At 42.5% G+C, this 12,708-nt stretch overlaps 1 protein-coding gene across 1 annotated transcript in view; it reads left to right on the top strand.

The window, feature by feature from the left end:
• Positions 1-4,660: 4,660 nt before the first annotated feature.
• ca16b (carbonic anhydrase XVI b) overlaps positions 4,661-12,708 on the top strand; it is a gene marked incomplete at its 5' end in the record, with an annotated part of 102,842 nt that continues 94,794 nt past the window's right edge. Inside the window, one exon of the mRNA XM_084542212.1 lies at positions 4,661-4,745. Coding sequence (XP_084398338.1) covers positions 4,661-4,745 — 85 coding nt within the window. The remainder of the gene's footprint in view (positions 4,746-12,708) is intronic.

The raw sequence follows: 12,708 nt of genomic DNA, 5'->3' as shown, positions 1-12,708 counted from the left end.
CGCGAGGCACGATTTTAACCAAATTACTGCTGTATCACCTGAGTGCATTTGTCAGAGTTCCAGGTTGGACGTAATGCAACTTAATGGTGTATTATTAATTATAATGTATTGCCTGTCCCTCTATTTTAGAAACACACGGTGCACTGCATGCAGGGAGGCCAATGAGTGCTGCTGTACGGGAGAAAATTGAGTTTCAACAAGGGCTGAGATGCGAAATTACAAGTAGAAACACTCATCTAATGAAGAACTCATCTTGTTTTTAATATTCGACCAGGCACACTTCTGTTTCATTTCACTTTTATTTGAATGCTATTCATTGAGACTAATAATTAAAAACAACACACCGTGGCACACTTACGTAGAGCCCTTTTGTTGAATCTGTAAGCCTGGATCATGCCAGGGTTGATCTTAAAAAAGGCTGCAGGGCATTGTATCGAAACAACAAACAAGTACATTGTAGCCCTGGATTTGAGGACTTTTGTCACTTATCGGTTAAATTATGACCACAAATGTGATCATGGCCTTTTAGACTCTGAATTAATTAAATTTGGACTGATTGTGATTATGTTTTCTTTTTTTGTGTGTGTGTGTGACTCAGAGTCAAAAAAAAAAAAAAAAGTAATTTACCGGAATGAGAGAAAGGACACTGTGGAGTAACTGCTAATGATAATGTTTTGACTACGACATCCGGGCTGCATCTTACAGTTGTTCTTGTTATATTTTCATCTGTCAGCTGCGTTCCTAATGAATGAACTGTTTGGTCTTTAAAATGAACAGTGCAAACGTCTGACCATCTGCCCAGAACACAAAGATACTCAGTCTGCTGTCGCATCAGAGAAGGACACAAAAATATCTTCACAAGTGAGGAGCTGCAACCAGCAACCAACCTGCTTTTATTGATGAAATGATCATCCAAATGGTGACCAGTTTTACCATGTAAGACATGCTGCATATTAAATTGAGCAAACTGCTGAGAAAATCTGACTGGAGTCTTTAAAATGTCAGGATTTAATAGGCCAGTTGTAATATTTTTGACTTTTTCGTACATACACGTGAGACTAATTGATATCCAAGAGCAATCTTTGGATATACGGAACATATACGGTCCTGCATGTTTGTGCCTTCATTAATAATACAAATGATATGTTCTCACTAATAAGGACAAGACTATACTATTACAATTAATGCAAGAAGTTGTAATCACATTACCGCGTTTTCCAAGATGTTGGGTATGAGAATGCGTTCAAAATAAAAGTGCATTTCTGTTTTTGCAGAAGCCACAATTGTTCTAATGGTAACTGGATTTTATATATTTGAACTTAAGTATATTTTATTAATTTACACTGATCAGCCGTTGGGTTTAGAACAGTAACCTAGCTAAAATAAAATGTATAAATAGACAAAATATGATGATGATATAAAACCAGTCAGCCACACCAGTATGACCACTGACAGGAGGAGTAAATTGACTATTGAGAACATTGACCATCTTGTGACAATACAGCTGGGAAACTTTGGGACCTGGCATTTTTGTGGACGTTACTTAGACATGTACCACCCACCTAGACCAGACCAGGCACCCTCACCCCACAGCAATGACACTCCTTGATGGCAGCAGCCATCCAAAGCAGGGGGACAACTCAAAAAAACATCAAAAACAGCACAAGGAGTTGACCTGGCCTCCAAATTCACTAGATCCCAAATTGATCAAGTATCTGTATGATGATCCACAGAGGCCCCTCCCCTCAACCCATAGGACTCAAAGACCCCCCACTAACAGCATCCTGTTGCCAGACACCACAAGACACCCTCAGAAGGCCTATGTCCATTCTCTGACATCGGCGCATATTCATGGTTGCTTTGTGATTATAAAGATAGATATAAAACGTATACTTTTAAATTCAAAGGCATCTAAAATTTAGAAAAAAAGCAGAAGAAAATTAATTCTAATCGATCTCAATCAGTGCTTTGTTGAACACTTCTTCCTAGAGGAAGTTGTGCTGCTTGCATTTCGTAGGCAGTGAAAGAATCCTACTGAGCATGTGCGGAGAAACTGTCAATCACTACAGCCTGTTTCTGTTTTGAGTGAATGGGGTGTGTTACAACTGCCCAGCTGATAAATTAAAAGTGGTAACCTCCTGGGTGAAAAATTTAAAAAAGTGTCAAAAACTGCAGTTCCCTGAATGACCACTTGAAGCTGGCTCCAAAAGTGAGTCAGTCCCCACAGACCTCCATGTCAAAGAGCCCAACTCTGCAGCAGGAATAAAAAAAAAGCTGTTGTGGTCTCTACAGATAATTATGCCAGCCATGGCAACTGTTCAACATGATTTTTTTTTATATAATTCGCCCCCATTTTATATCAAGGCTTAAACATAACGTATAATTAAGGGCACTTTGAATGACAGGTGGGTACCTCCACAGGTTGCCAGCTGTTTCCCATGCTCTCACCTCTGCTCATGGCCCAACCATTTATGAACTATTAAGTGGTTACGCTGCTTTTTTCCATGTTCACATTTGAACAGTCCTCTCTTGAAGTATTCACAACCTCTGAAGTGACAGGGTCTGAGTTCACGAGTTGTGCTATGTTTAATGTATATGTGTATATCACATTTTAGTTGTATAGAAGTTTCTTTGTACTTTTTAAAGTATACGTGAGTAATATTTCCTACGGCCTTATATTTTTATGCCTTTACATTTCCTACATTAAGATACCCAGTTGTTAGCTTGCTAACTGTTAGCCTCTGTGTCTTCAAGATGCCAGCAGCTGCCTAGCAGTAGTCTTTTCACGACTTGCTGTTGATGTTACCATTTGAATGCCAAGGATTTTCTGTCACAAGTTCACATGCTCCATTTGAAGGCCGCATTAGGTGAAGTCAGTCGGTGCCAAGATGGCGACGTCGGTGCCGTGCACATTGAGCTTCAAAACTACTCTACTCAGGTTTTCCTTTACAGTTATGTATATCAGCACAGATATGAGTCAAATGCATTGTTTTGTGATGCTCTGTTGGTCTGGGGAAATTAACTGGTACACGCGAGTCAACGTGCCGCAGACGCATGCTAAATCAAAGGGCGGCCATGTTGTGTCACCCGACAGAACGAGATTGAAAAACCGAACTGAAAAGTATTCATAAACTTTTGTTCAGGTTAATTGCACTTGATCGGTGAGAATACGGCGGGGTCTGGAGTAATTGTCAACCCACGGTGGTGTTTCGCATGGAGGCAGTGCAGCCTGGAGGATCATGCGAGGATGCCCACGAGGCTGTGGGGGCTTTGAAAAGGTAGGCATTTTGGAGAGGAAGCAGATGGCCCACATTAAAAGCAAAGGGCCCTTGTGACTGTCCTCAATGGCCCTGCAGAGATCTGGGTAATTAAATGAGAAATTTAATCAGATTCCTCAAATTAAATGTCCAGCTGGATAGTTCTGCAAGAACTACACATTTACCTGGGGGAGTATCACCAGTGGATGCATAATTCTCCAATCAGTACACACTTGCACACGGTGATATTCCAGGTGATGATTGCTGCTAAAGTATTCCATTCACAGATCTGCCAGCAGGAGGCAAAGGGGCAACACTGCGTGGCCACAGAGGGGTCATTTTAATAATGGGACCTGGGAGGAAGCAGCAAAACAGTGAGATGACAGGAAGGAACTAGATTTTTATTTTTTTATTTTTTTTTAGCGGGGAGGCTGCTTCGTCTCGCCCTGGCTTCAAATCCTCTGGCTCTGGAGCTAGATAATATTTTAACAGCATTTCGTCATGTTTGATGCAACACGTTTGATGCAATATTCAAAAAGAGGCACCGGCGTGGACGGTGACCAGACAGTCTGACAGTCTTTCTTATCACGGCACCGTAGACAGAGAAGCAGCCTCTGGGTCCGTTCCCGAGTCATTTTGCATTCAGCAAATCCAAGAACCGCCTCCCCCTCCCTCCCTCCGCTGCTGCTCCTCCCGCCCCGTTCAGGCTCCCTCTCCCTCTCTCTCTCCCCCTCTCACACGCGCAGCCTGTCCGGTAGGATGGGACCAGAGCAGTAGCCACACATCCGTGCACGCCTGACCGCCAGTCTACTTCCTGGATGGAAGAATGGGACATATTTCCAGCACCGCCACTTTTCTGCTTTGCCCCTTTGTCTGGCCGACGCCGCGGATAATCGCCTAAATAATGCCCACGTGTAATCGGCGCCGTTCGACCACTTTTTGTCGCGCAGTTCGAGACATCGACTGATCGCCGATTGACCCCCTCCACACTTCGGGAATGTCGCTATCTGGAAGCCCGCTGCAGACACGGAGGAGTCCAGATTTTGAACCGCTTTTGCACCGCCGTAGTGTGCGTAACGTTTTATTCCTCGAAGCTAAAAGCAGCCTGTGCTCGGGCTGGAGGCGAATAAATTAGTCCCCTCTCTTTTTTTTTTCTTTCTTTTTCTTTTTTCTTCTTCTTTACCCCTCCTGAACAGAGACTGTATCCTGAACCGCCAACCATTACTTTGATGCTCTGCCTTCGTGGCCGCGGTGCCAACTTCGCTTCAGCTCCGGCAGTCTGTGTGTGTGTTGTGATTTATTTTTTTGTTTATTTTTTTTGGATTTTTTTTTTTTAAAGCAGGAGAAAAGACTCAAACTTTGTCACCCGTTGCCTTCTTGTTGCTCTCGATGAGTAGTCTAACATGCGGAGGATACGGGAACCGAGTTACTGGTGGATTTTATCCTTAATGTTTTTAACCTTGCCCAAACACAACGACTGTCAGCCTGGTAAGTAAATGCAACACGGCAGCAGCTACCGTCTGTGCAGCCCTTTTTGTATTCAAGGGTAACGCCGAGTTTTCGCTTGTCGAGATAACGGATTTTTCCTTTTTCGTTCCGGGGGTAACGGTTAAGAGCTGGAATTCTCAACGGCTGCAGGGCCGAGCCCGACTTTAACCGTCCGACGGCCGATTTAACGCCGAGACGTTTGTTAGCCGCCGTGATTTGTGTGTGCATGTTATTGATTAGGCAGCTGGACTGTGGCGCAAACTATCCCTGCGTTAAACGTCTCACCCGCCGAGGCAGCCACCGGTGTTGCGGCGTCGATTTGACCCTTTTTTTCTCTCGGTCGCTGCATCGCCCCGTTGCACACAGTCGCCCGGCATGCTGCAACACATCAATTAAAAATGTACAATAACATTCCTGCAGACACACTGCGAATATACGTGACGATATTTCACTTAAAAATAAATAAATAAATAAATGGGGGAGGAAAAAAAAGAAGCTGCTGTGGAATTACAGTGATTAAGTCCCTTTGCTTAGCCCCTACTTTTGCCCAGGCGCTTATTAGATGCCTCGAGTTTCATTCTATGGGTGAGTGTAGTTGTGGTCATAGTTTATGTGCAGGTATAATCTGTGTGTCTCCTTGCTGTCATGTGCGTAGGTAGAGACGAGGATAAGGGCGATAGTTAGCGCTGTTGGCTCGGAGATGGATGTGCATGTATGGAGGGCGTTTAATGCCACTGGAGCGTGAACGTGGTTCTGGACTATCGGCTACCGGTTTGAGATTACCAGTGCTCCACAGAAATCTGTGACCCGTGCGATTCCTCAGACCGACGGGCCGACTAAATATAGACAGTTTTTTAAAGTCTCGGAGCCCTCGCGGCCAGATCTATACGCTACAGGACATCAATAGCATTTAGATAAGGTCGTGCATTCATACTTGTTCACCTCCAGATATGTAATCACAGACGCCCCCAACCAGGTCATGAATTATAATGGGTTACTGAATATAGTAGCTGGTGATGTGTCAGAGTTGGGTTTTCTCTTTTGAGTGCTTCCAGTCGTTCTCTTGTCTTTGGGTGGGGAATGTTAGTCTGTGGTTGGGCTCTGCAAAGATGACTATTTGGAGTCACGTCTTGTCTGCACAGGTGGATTCCCAACCTATTTTTTGAGTTGTCTGCGTCAGGTCAGAGTGAGCAGTGTTGTCAAGTCAGTACGTCAGCGTGCACCCCTGACGTAATGGCCTTGGTGCCATGCATGACATTGCATATTTATAGGCTTATAGTATACTTTCTTTATGAACCGTGCGTTCGTGTAGGCAGTCGGCTGTCGTGAACGTAATTCTTCACACCTGTGTGTTTCTAGCGCGAGTTACTGTAAGATGCCGCACTGGAGAACTCTGCGTTTGTATTATTCATACCATGTGCTGTAAATTATTGGCCCCAGTGGACACGAAGACTTGGTAAATTTTCTTAGCCAGCGCGTGTGGGAAAATCTTCAAAAACTTCAGAGATACCCCGACGACGTCAACCTTTTTATTCAGGGAATCAATTTAGAGGTGATAAGGCTTCCTTGAATTTATTTTCCTTCATTAACTTGTCAACTAAACCGGTCAAAGGCATTTCTCCCTCTCTCTTATTTCCCAACAGTTCAGCAGTCTTGAAGTTGTTTTCATTCACCATTGCAGGCTTCTACGTTGACTTCTAACATGGCACTGATCCCTCCCCAGCTCTTTTGAGCAGCGTGTTATTCACTGTGCAATAGCAGTGACACATTGTATAGATATGAGGAACTGCGTACTTGACCTATAAGCTGCCATTCACGTTCGATTTGCTTAATGCATCTTGTGTGTGCGTACCATTAATTCCCAAGGACCTGCACAAGTGATGCTCCAGATGAATGCAGGATATGCAAGGCCGTCATTATGTGCAAACAAATGTGTCGGTAGAAGCGCGCATGTGTCCAACGTAATGCTTCAAGCTCATTTTCACTTTTCTTCACTTCCAACACCCAACTACAATTGACGCCGTAACCTTCGTGTACTGTACCCTGCTTATACTACACTTTCAGTTTAGACATGACGGAGCCACTGAGGTTGGGTTTAGGTTAAGAAATGTCTGGGTTAGGATTAGGATTATTTTTAGATGAAGATAAATCAGAAAATTCTGCAGGAAGACACACTTAAAAATCAAACCTATGATATTTCTATAATTAAAAAAAAAGCAGGAAACTCAATACATGCGACAAACCAACATGAGTCTACAGAATCGGCCAACTTTGGACCTTGTGCCTTTCTCAAAATATAGCTGAAACCTCTTCTGTAGTGTTGGGTCATAATCATAATTAGACTCTTTAAATACCTCCCTAATTTTATGGATATAGTAACGAGCATGGCCTTTTACCCTATTAGACATGGGACCAGTCTAATATAATGTATGCGTCAGATAAAGTTTAAAAATATCTATGATATATCTTTCCTTTAACATATATTTAAATGCTCCATATTAATGTATTATTTTACACTATAATAAGCTGTTTTTTGGTAATAAATATTCGCTTTTTGTACACCAGTTTATTTGATACTACCATTAGAAGTGTTTAAACAGTAAAAGCACATCAGTAATGTCATCGGATATGCTCGCATCGTCTACTCAAGCTAAAGTGCGTGATGGGCGGGGAGCTGTGGCAACTTTGCAGTTAACAGATTTGATAAGTGCTCAAGTGCAGCGCCATCCAAGTATAGTTTTAATGTATTTCGCCCGTGGCACCAGTCATCCTCCATAGCCAAGTAGCAGTGATGTAACACAAGAGAATGGTTCCTCTCTGAGTCACCCCCACCCCTCGCTCCAAAATCCCCCAGTTCCATGCTTCCACGTCCTCATGTCTTCAGTTTGCAGCTTTATTGACTAGTAGCCTTACAAGCCCCTAACAGCCGAGTTTTCTAATATGGCATGTTTCGCCAGACCTCTGACACATACCAGAAAGGCAATACAAGCTGAGTGGCAGACCAGCTAGAAGGTGGTGAAGGATGAATTCAATTGAACATTACCGTTTTAGGCTTGCTTTGTGATTAAAAGCGCCCCCAAATTTAAAAATTTCAATTTAGAGTTTACCACACAGGCGCTGTTTAGGTACACATGGAAACGGGAGAGTTTAAAGCTTAAGAAAAGGACGTCGCCATTCTTCAAATCCATAGCTGTTGATAAAACTGACAGCAAGGCATTGCCTTACTAATACAAATGTGGGGTTTCCCCTCCCAAATCTCACACTCTACAGTATGATGGTGTATAGATAGAACAAAAACTCTGATGCAAACATCTGCTGCAGTGGTGTTTTTGAAAACTCTTTTGCCAGGCAAAAACGTACTCAGACGTTTCTGTTGTGCAGTTGCCACTGCAGCTCTGTGGCCGTCATCAGAAGCATTGCTCATCTTTAATTACAGAAACTCTAATTGCGACACTTAAGCACTGTAAATACAGCCATACAGAAAAAGGGGGCAGAGGAGTGAAGCCTTGCTGGGGACTAAATTGTAGCAGAAACAAAAGAACCTCAATTAAAGGAAGAAAAAAAAAATAACTCAAATTTGACCAAGATAATGGCAGTTTTCAATTATATTAAACTGGAGGAACGACCCTTTTCAAATAACTCCATCACTGCCGCTGCAAACAGGAATATTAGCGAGGAAAACATTATTAACGTTATTAATGAGGTCCTGATGTACTGCTGTGCCAGCAGGATGCCAGCTGTCTGGACATCACTGATGCTGGCAACAGCATCATTATCATCAAGGTCCTCACTATATTTTTCCTTTTTTTTTTTTTTTTCATAATTGCTGCAATATGCACAGCACTGACACAACATCTCAAACCAAACTCTCCTGGTTTTAAAATAGCAGCAGTAACATATGCCGAGTCTCAATCATCGATGGGCCCAGCATACCGTTATATCTGTTGTCTCTCCACCAGCTGCCTGTGCCACCCACTAAATGGTCCGATGGGGAAACATTGCACATGTAATCACTTTTCACTTGTGTGCAGATAATTTGCTGTTTATCCTTTTTGCGAGCGACGCTCATCTCCTGCTCGTTGGATTTGAATTTAACGACTACCTTGTCGATCACTTTCATTAGAAAACTTGAAAACAGTGTTTTTGAACAGTGATGGTTTAAAGTATTGGGAGGGAGTGTTGTAGCACGGTAGTCTGGTTTTTTGAAGAGTATAAAAAATGGTCATGATACGGTGGTTAAGCAGTGGCCGCTGTTGTGGTTTGGGAAAAAAAAACCACCAGCATATTCACCTCAAATTAAGCTGTGAAAAATGTGCTTCATTTGCCTGAGACAGCTTGTGGAATGAGCTACACCTTATTATTCCACAGTTTCCTCTGGAATGTGCAGCTGCTAATAACGTAAAGTTAGTTTTGTTTACGCTGCAGAGTCGAGGTAATACTGTGTTAAATGCGACCCATTTGCTGAAAATTTAAAGGTAAAATGATAAGCATTTGCAGGGGACGTGAGGACAGCCTAGAAAATGTGAAAAAGTTTCACAAACACTTGAGGAATCATTTTAAAGGTTTGAGATGACATCTTCTAGTAGAGGATAAATTATTCATTTCCTTTTTCAGTGCTAATGTTGCGGTGTCCTTAGTGACGGAAAATGCAGTTTGAAAAAGTCTCCATGATTTCTCTGGTGTAATCGGGCCATGTGTGTAACCGTGCAGGCAAACATTTTCAACCTTGTGTTATTTTCAGAAATTACGATTCAGTCACTTTTTAAGAACATATTTCATTCGGATGTTTTCATTCAAGAGTCTGGTTATGTAGTGACTTCTCAAAGAAAAAAAAAAAAAGGATACTAAATGAAAAGTCCCTTGACACCAGAGAATCATCTGGTAAGCGCTGTGAAATTTAATTTAGAGACACTGTCATATTTTTATATGAGAAAATAATTCCACAAATGAATGATGAAAGTTCAATGCAGTGGCAGCCATTGTATAAGAAATTTAAGTACTGTGCTGGTTTTTATGATAACACGAAAAGAAAGGTGCGCGAGTCAAACCCAGATTTTGGAGTGCTGTTAACAAATTAGATAACCCCGCAAATTGGTTTCGCAAAATGTAATTCAATGGATTTGTTTGATTTTGTGTTTGGCCGTCTTTAGAGACATCACACCACCATTAACACTAAATTAAAAGGTATACTTCAACTGCAAGTGGCTCCTAAGCCTTTCCTATAAACCACAATAATATCGACCCAAAAACTGCATTTGAAAGTAACATAATCAAGCATAAGTAAATAGTATAATTAGAAAAAACCTTGTTATAGAGTAAAGCTGGGCTCAGACATGCTCATATTTGTCCCTCCCAGACCTTCCCACCTACTTAGGTTCAGCCCAGATTATCTTGTAATGTGAGGGTTTACAGATCTGCCCAGATTATTATCAAACATGTTTGATATTTAGGATTACAAATCTGAAGGATTATGTCAGTACTTCCAGAATGTAAAATGAGGAAATCGAGTCTCTCGACAAGGAGTCGGAGCAGCTGACGGGGTTGTCAAGCAACAATAAACAGTTTAGCCCTTAAGGCTAATGTTAGCGACTGTTGACAGATATAAAAACTGACGGTTCAAATCTCACCTCCAGTTCTCGCTGGAGACGCCCAGTGTTCACTGCATCTCTCCAACCGTTATCTTACCCACGCTCGTTTGGCCTTCTGCTTTGTTTACTTCCTCACTGAAAAATAATATGACGCGACATGGAGTTTTTCTTCTTCTGCTGCCGTGTTTTGGTTGGATTAGTGGTTGGAAAACCAGTTTGCAGGTGCGTTACTGCCCCCTACCTGATTGGAGTGTGGCTCACCAATTCAGACAACGTGAGGTGGGGCATTCAGTGTTCCCCGGTCCATAAAAGTAACATTCTATGGTTTGCTATTATCTTAAAATCTTGTAAAGCGGGCAAGTTTGAGATCAGCCAGAAGTTTCTTCTGAAGTTTGTAATGCAACCTAATTTCAAAATCTGGTAGGACGTTAAAGCTCCTGTCGTCTGAGCCCAGCTTAGGACCACTACTACTACGGTGCCTTTGCGAAACCAGATAAGCTGTGCTGCTCCATAAAGAACATGCAAACAAAAATTATTTTTACATTCAGCGTCTTCTGCCAAACATAGTGTCTTCACAAACATATTGAATGTGTTCCCTTCCTTTTAGCATATTTTAAACCCGGCATTGTCTACATCTCATGTTCTTTAGCTGTCTTCTTCTTCCTTCTCTTTGTGGGCGCGTTGCTGTTGATCAGTCACCAGCTATTGATCTGTGGAACAGTGTGTGAAATGTGCGTAGCGTCGCTCGTGCGTGTGCATTTATGCCTTTGTGTGTTTGTGCATAATACAGACAAAACTGGGACACGGGCTTGTCAAAACATTGCTTCATTGCACTGGTAGTGGTCATAAAACTCCACGGGGTCCCTTTAAAACTGGCTGGATCAAAGTTGTGGAGTGACCAAAGACCGGTCACCAGCGGGGCAAAAATGTGCTAAATAAAAACCAATATAAATATATTATCTTTTGTCTTTCTCTTTTATTGTGTGCCATAATATTTAAATTACAAGAGAATCTGTATCATTTCTACGTGCGTTTGTGTTGCTCTCTCTTGTGAGATCAGTGCCAAGGGCCCACTCCCTGTCCGCTGGATACGGCGGCATCGATTTCCAGTTGTGCCACGGGTCTGCCGTGTCTCCGGCGTGATTTACATACGTTTCAGAAATGGAGCGCCATCAAGCAGCCGGTTCTTTAGCGACGAAATTTCCCGTGTTGCTGGTAGTTGCTTTGGGATTTTCTTTTGTCGTGCGAGCGCGCCGATAGACGCGTCCGCAGCTCATTTATAATCAATGTCGCGAGGAGATACTTTGTAATTTACTTGTTTTAATTAAGGCGCTCACATCAGAAGTGAAACTTGCAGCAGCCCTTCTACTCCCTCACATGTGCCGTGTGTGAAGAATAATTAATGACGAATGAAAGGCGCCATTAAGTATTCATTTCAGCTGTCAATAAATGTGAGGACTTATATATTCACGAGTGAAATTCATGCTTCAGAGATAGCTGTCTGGCAAAGACCTATAGGGTGTTATATACTGTATACACAGCAGAGCTGAGAGGGGGAGAGATGTGAGTGAAACAGAACATTAGCTCACCGGCCTAACGCTGACATCGAGGGCCAAACGTCCTGCCTGGAATTGCAGGAATTAATACTGAAGTGGTAAATTCCAGCTGACGGGGGCCCAGCATGTTTATTTTATAAGGTAATCACAGTAACTTGACGTTAATAGTGATAAAACTGTTTATTTGTTTAACTTATGTTAAGCAGGGCAATCAGTCATCACTTCATTACTTGGTGTGTATGGTTGAGTTCACCCAGTCTTTTCAGCCAAGATACTCAGAGCTGGTCACAGTAGCATTTTAATCATTTAGAATGACTCACAGCCACTTCACTCCAAATCATTTCATCTGTTCTAGCAACATCCAACCCCAAAACACACACACACACACACAAACACACACGCTCACAAACTGGAATCGACCAGGCGGGTTTGAAACAAGGGAGGAAAAATGCTGTTGGGGGAAACCAGTGTACTTATTTCCTGTGCTTCATGACAATAGTGATTAATGTCCAGGCAATAAGGCACTCTCACTGAAGGACATCTACTGCTGCAACGGCCATATCAATAAATGTCCCGTGTCCTTCAGCCGCTACGTCCTCTTTCCCCTTTAACAATCTTGCCGCGATGTGATACCGTGTCAGCTTTACTTACAGCTGAACTGTCAGTCAACGCTGCCCTGTGGTGAGTGGAGACAATGGAACCTTCAGGCTCTCTATTCCTACATTGTATTATTGTGGGTCAACAGAGCATGTGTGTTTGCTTTGTGCTCATTGCTTTTTTTTTCTCCTTTTTGTCGGTTACGTTCAAGATTGTCCTTTT

The sequence above is a fragment of the Chelon labrosus genome, assembly GCF_963514085.1.
Source record: "Chelon labrosus genome assembly, chromosome: 4".
Lineage (NCBI taxonomy): Eukaryota > Metazoa > Chordata > Actinopteri > Mugiliformes > Mugilidae > Chelon > Chelon labrosus.
This window is presented reverse-complemented; position numbering and strand designations above follow the sequence as displayed.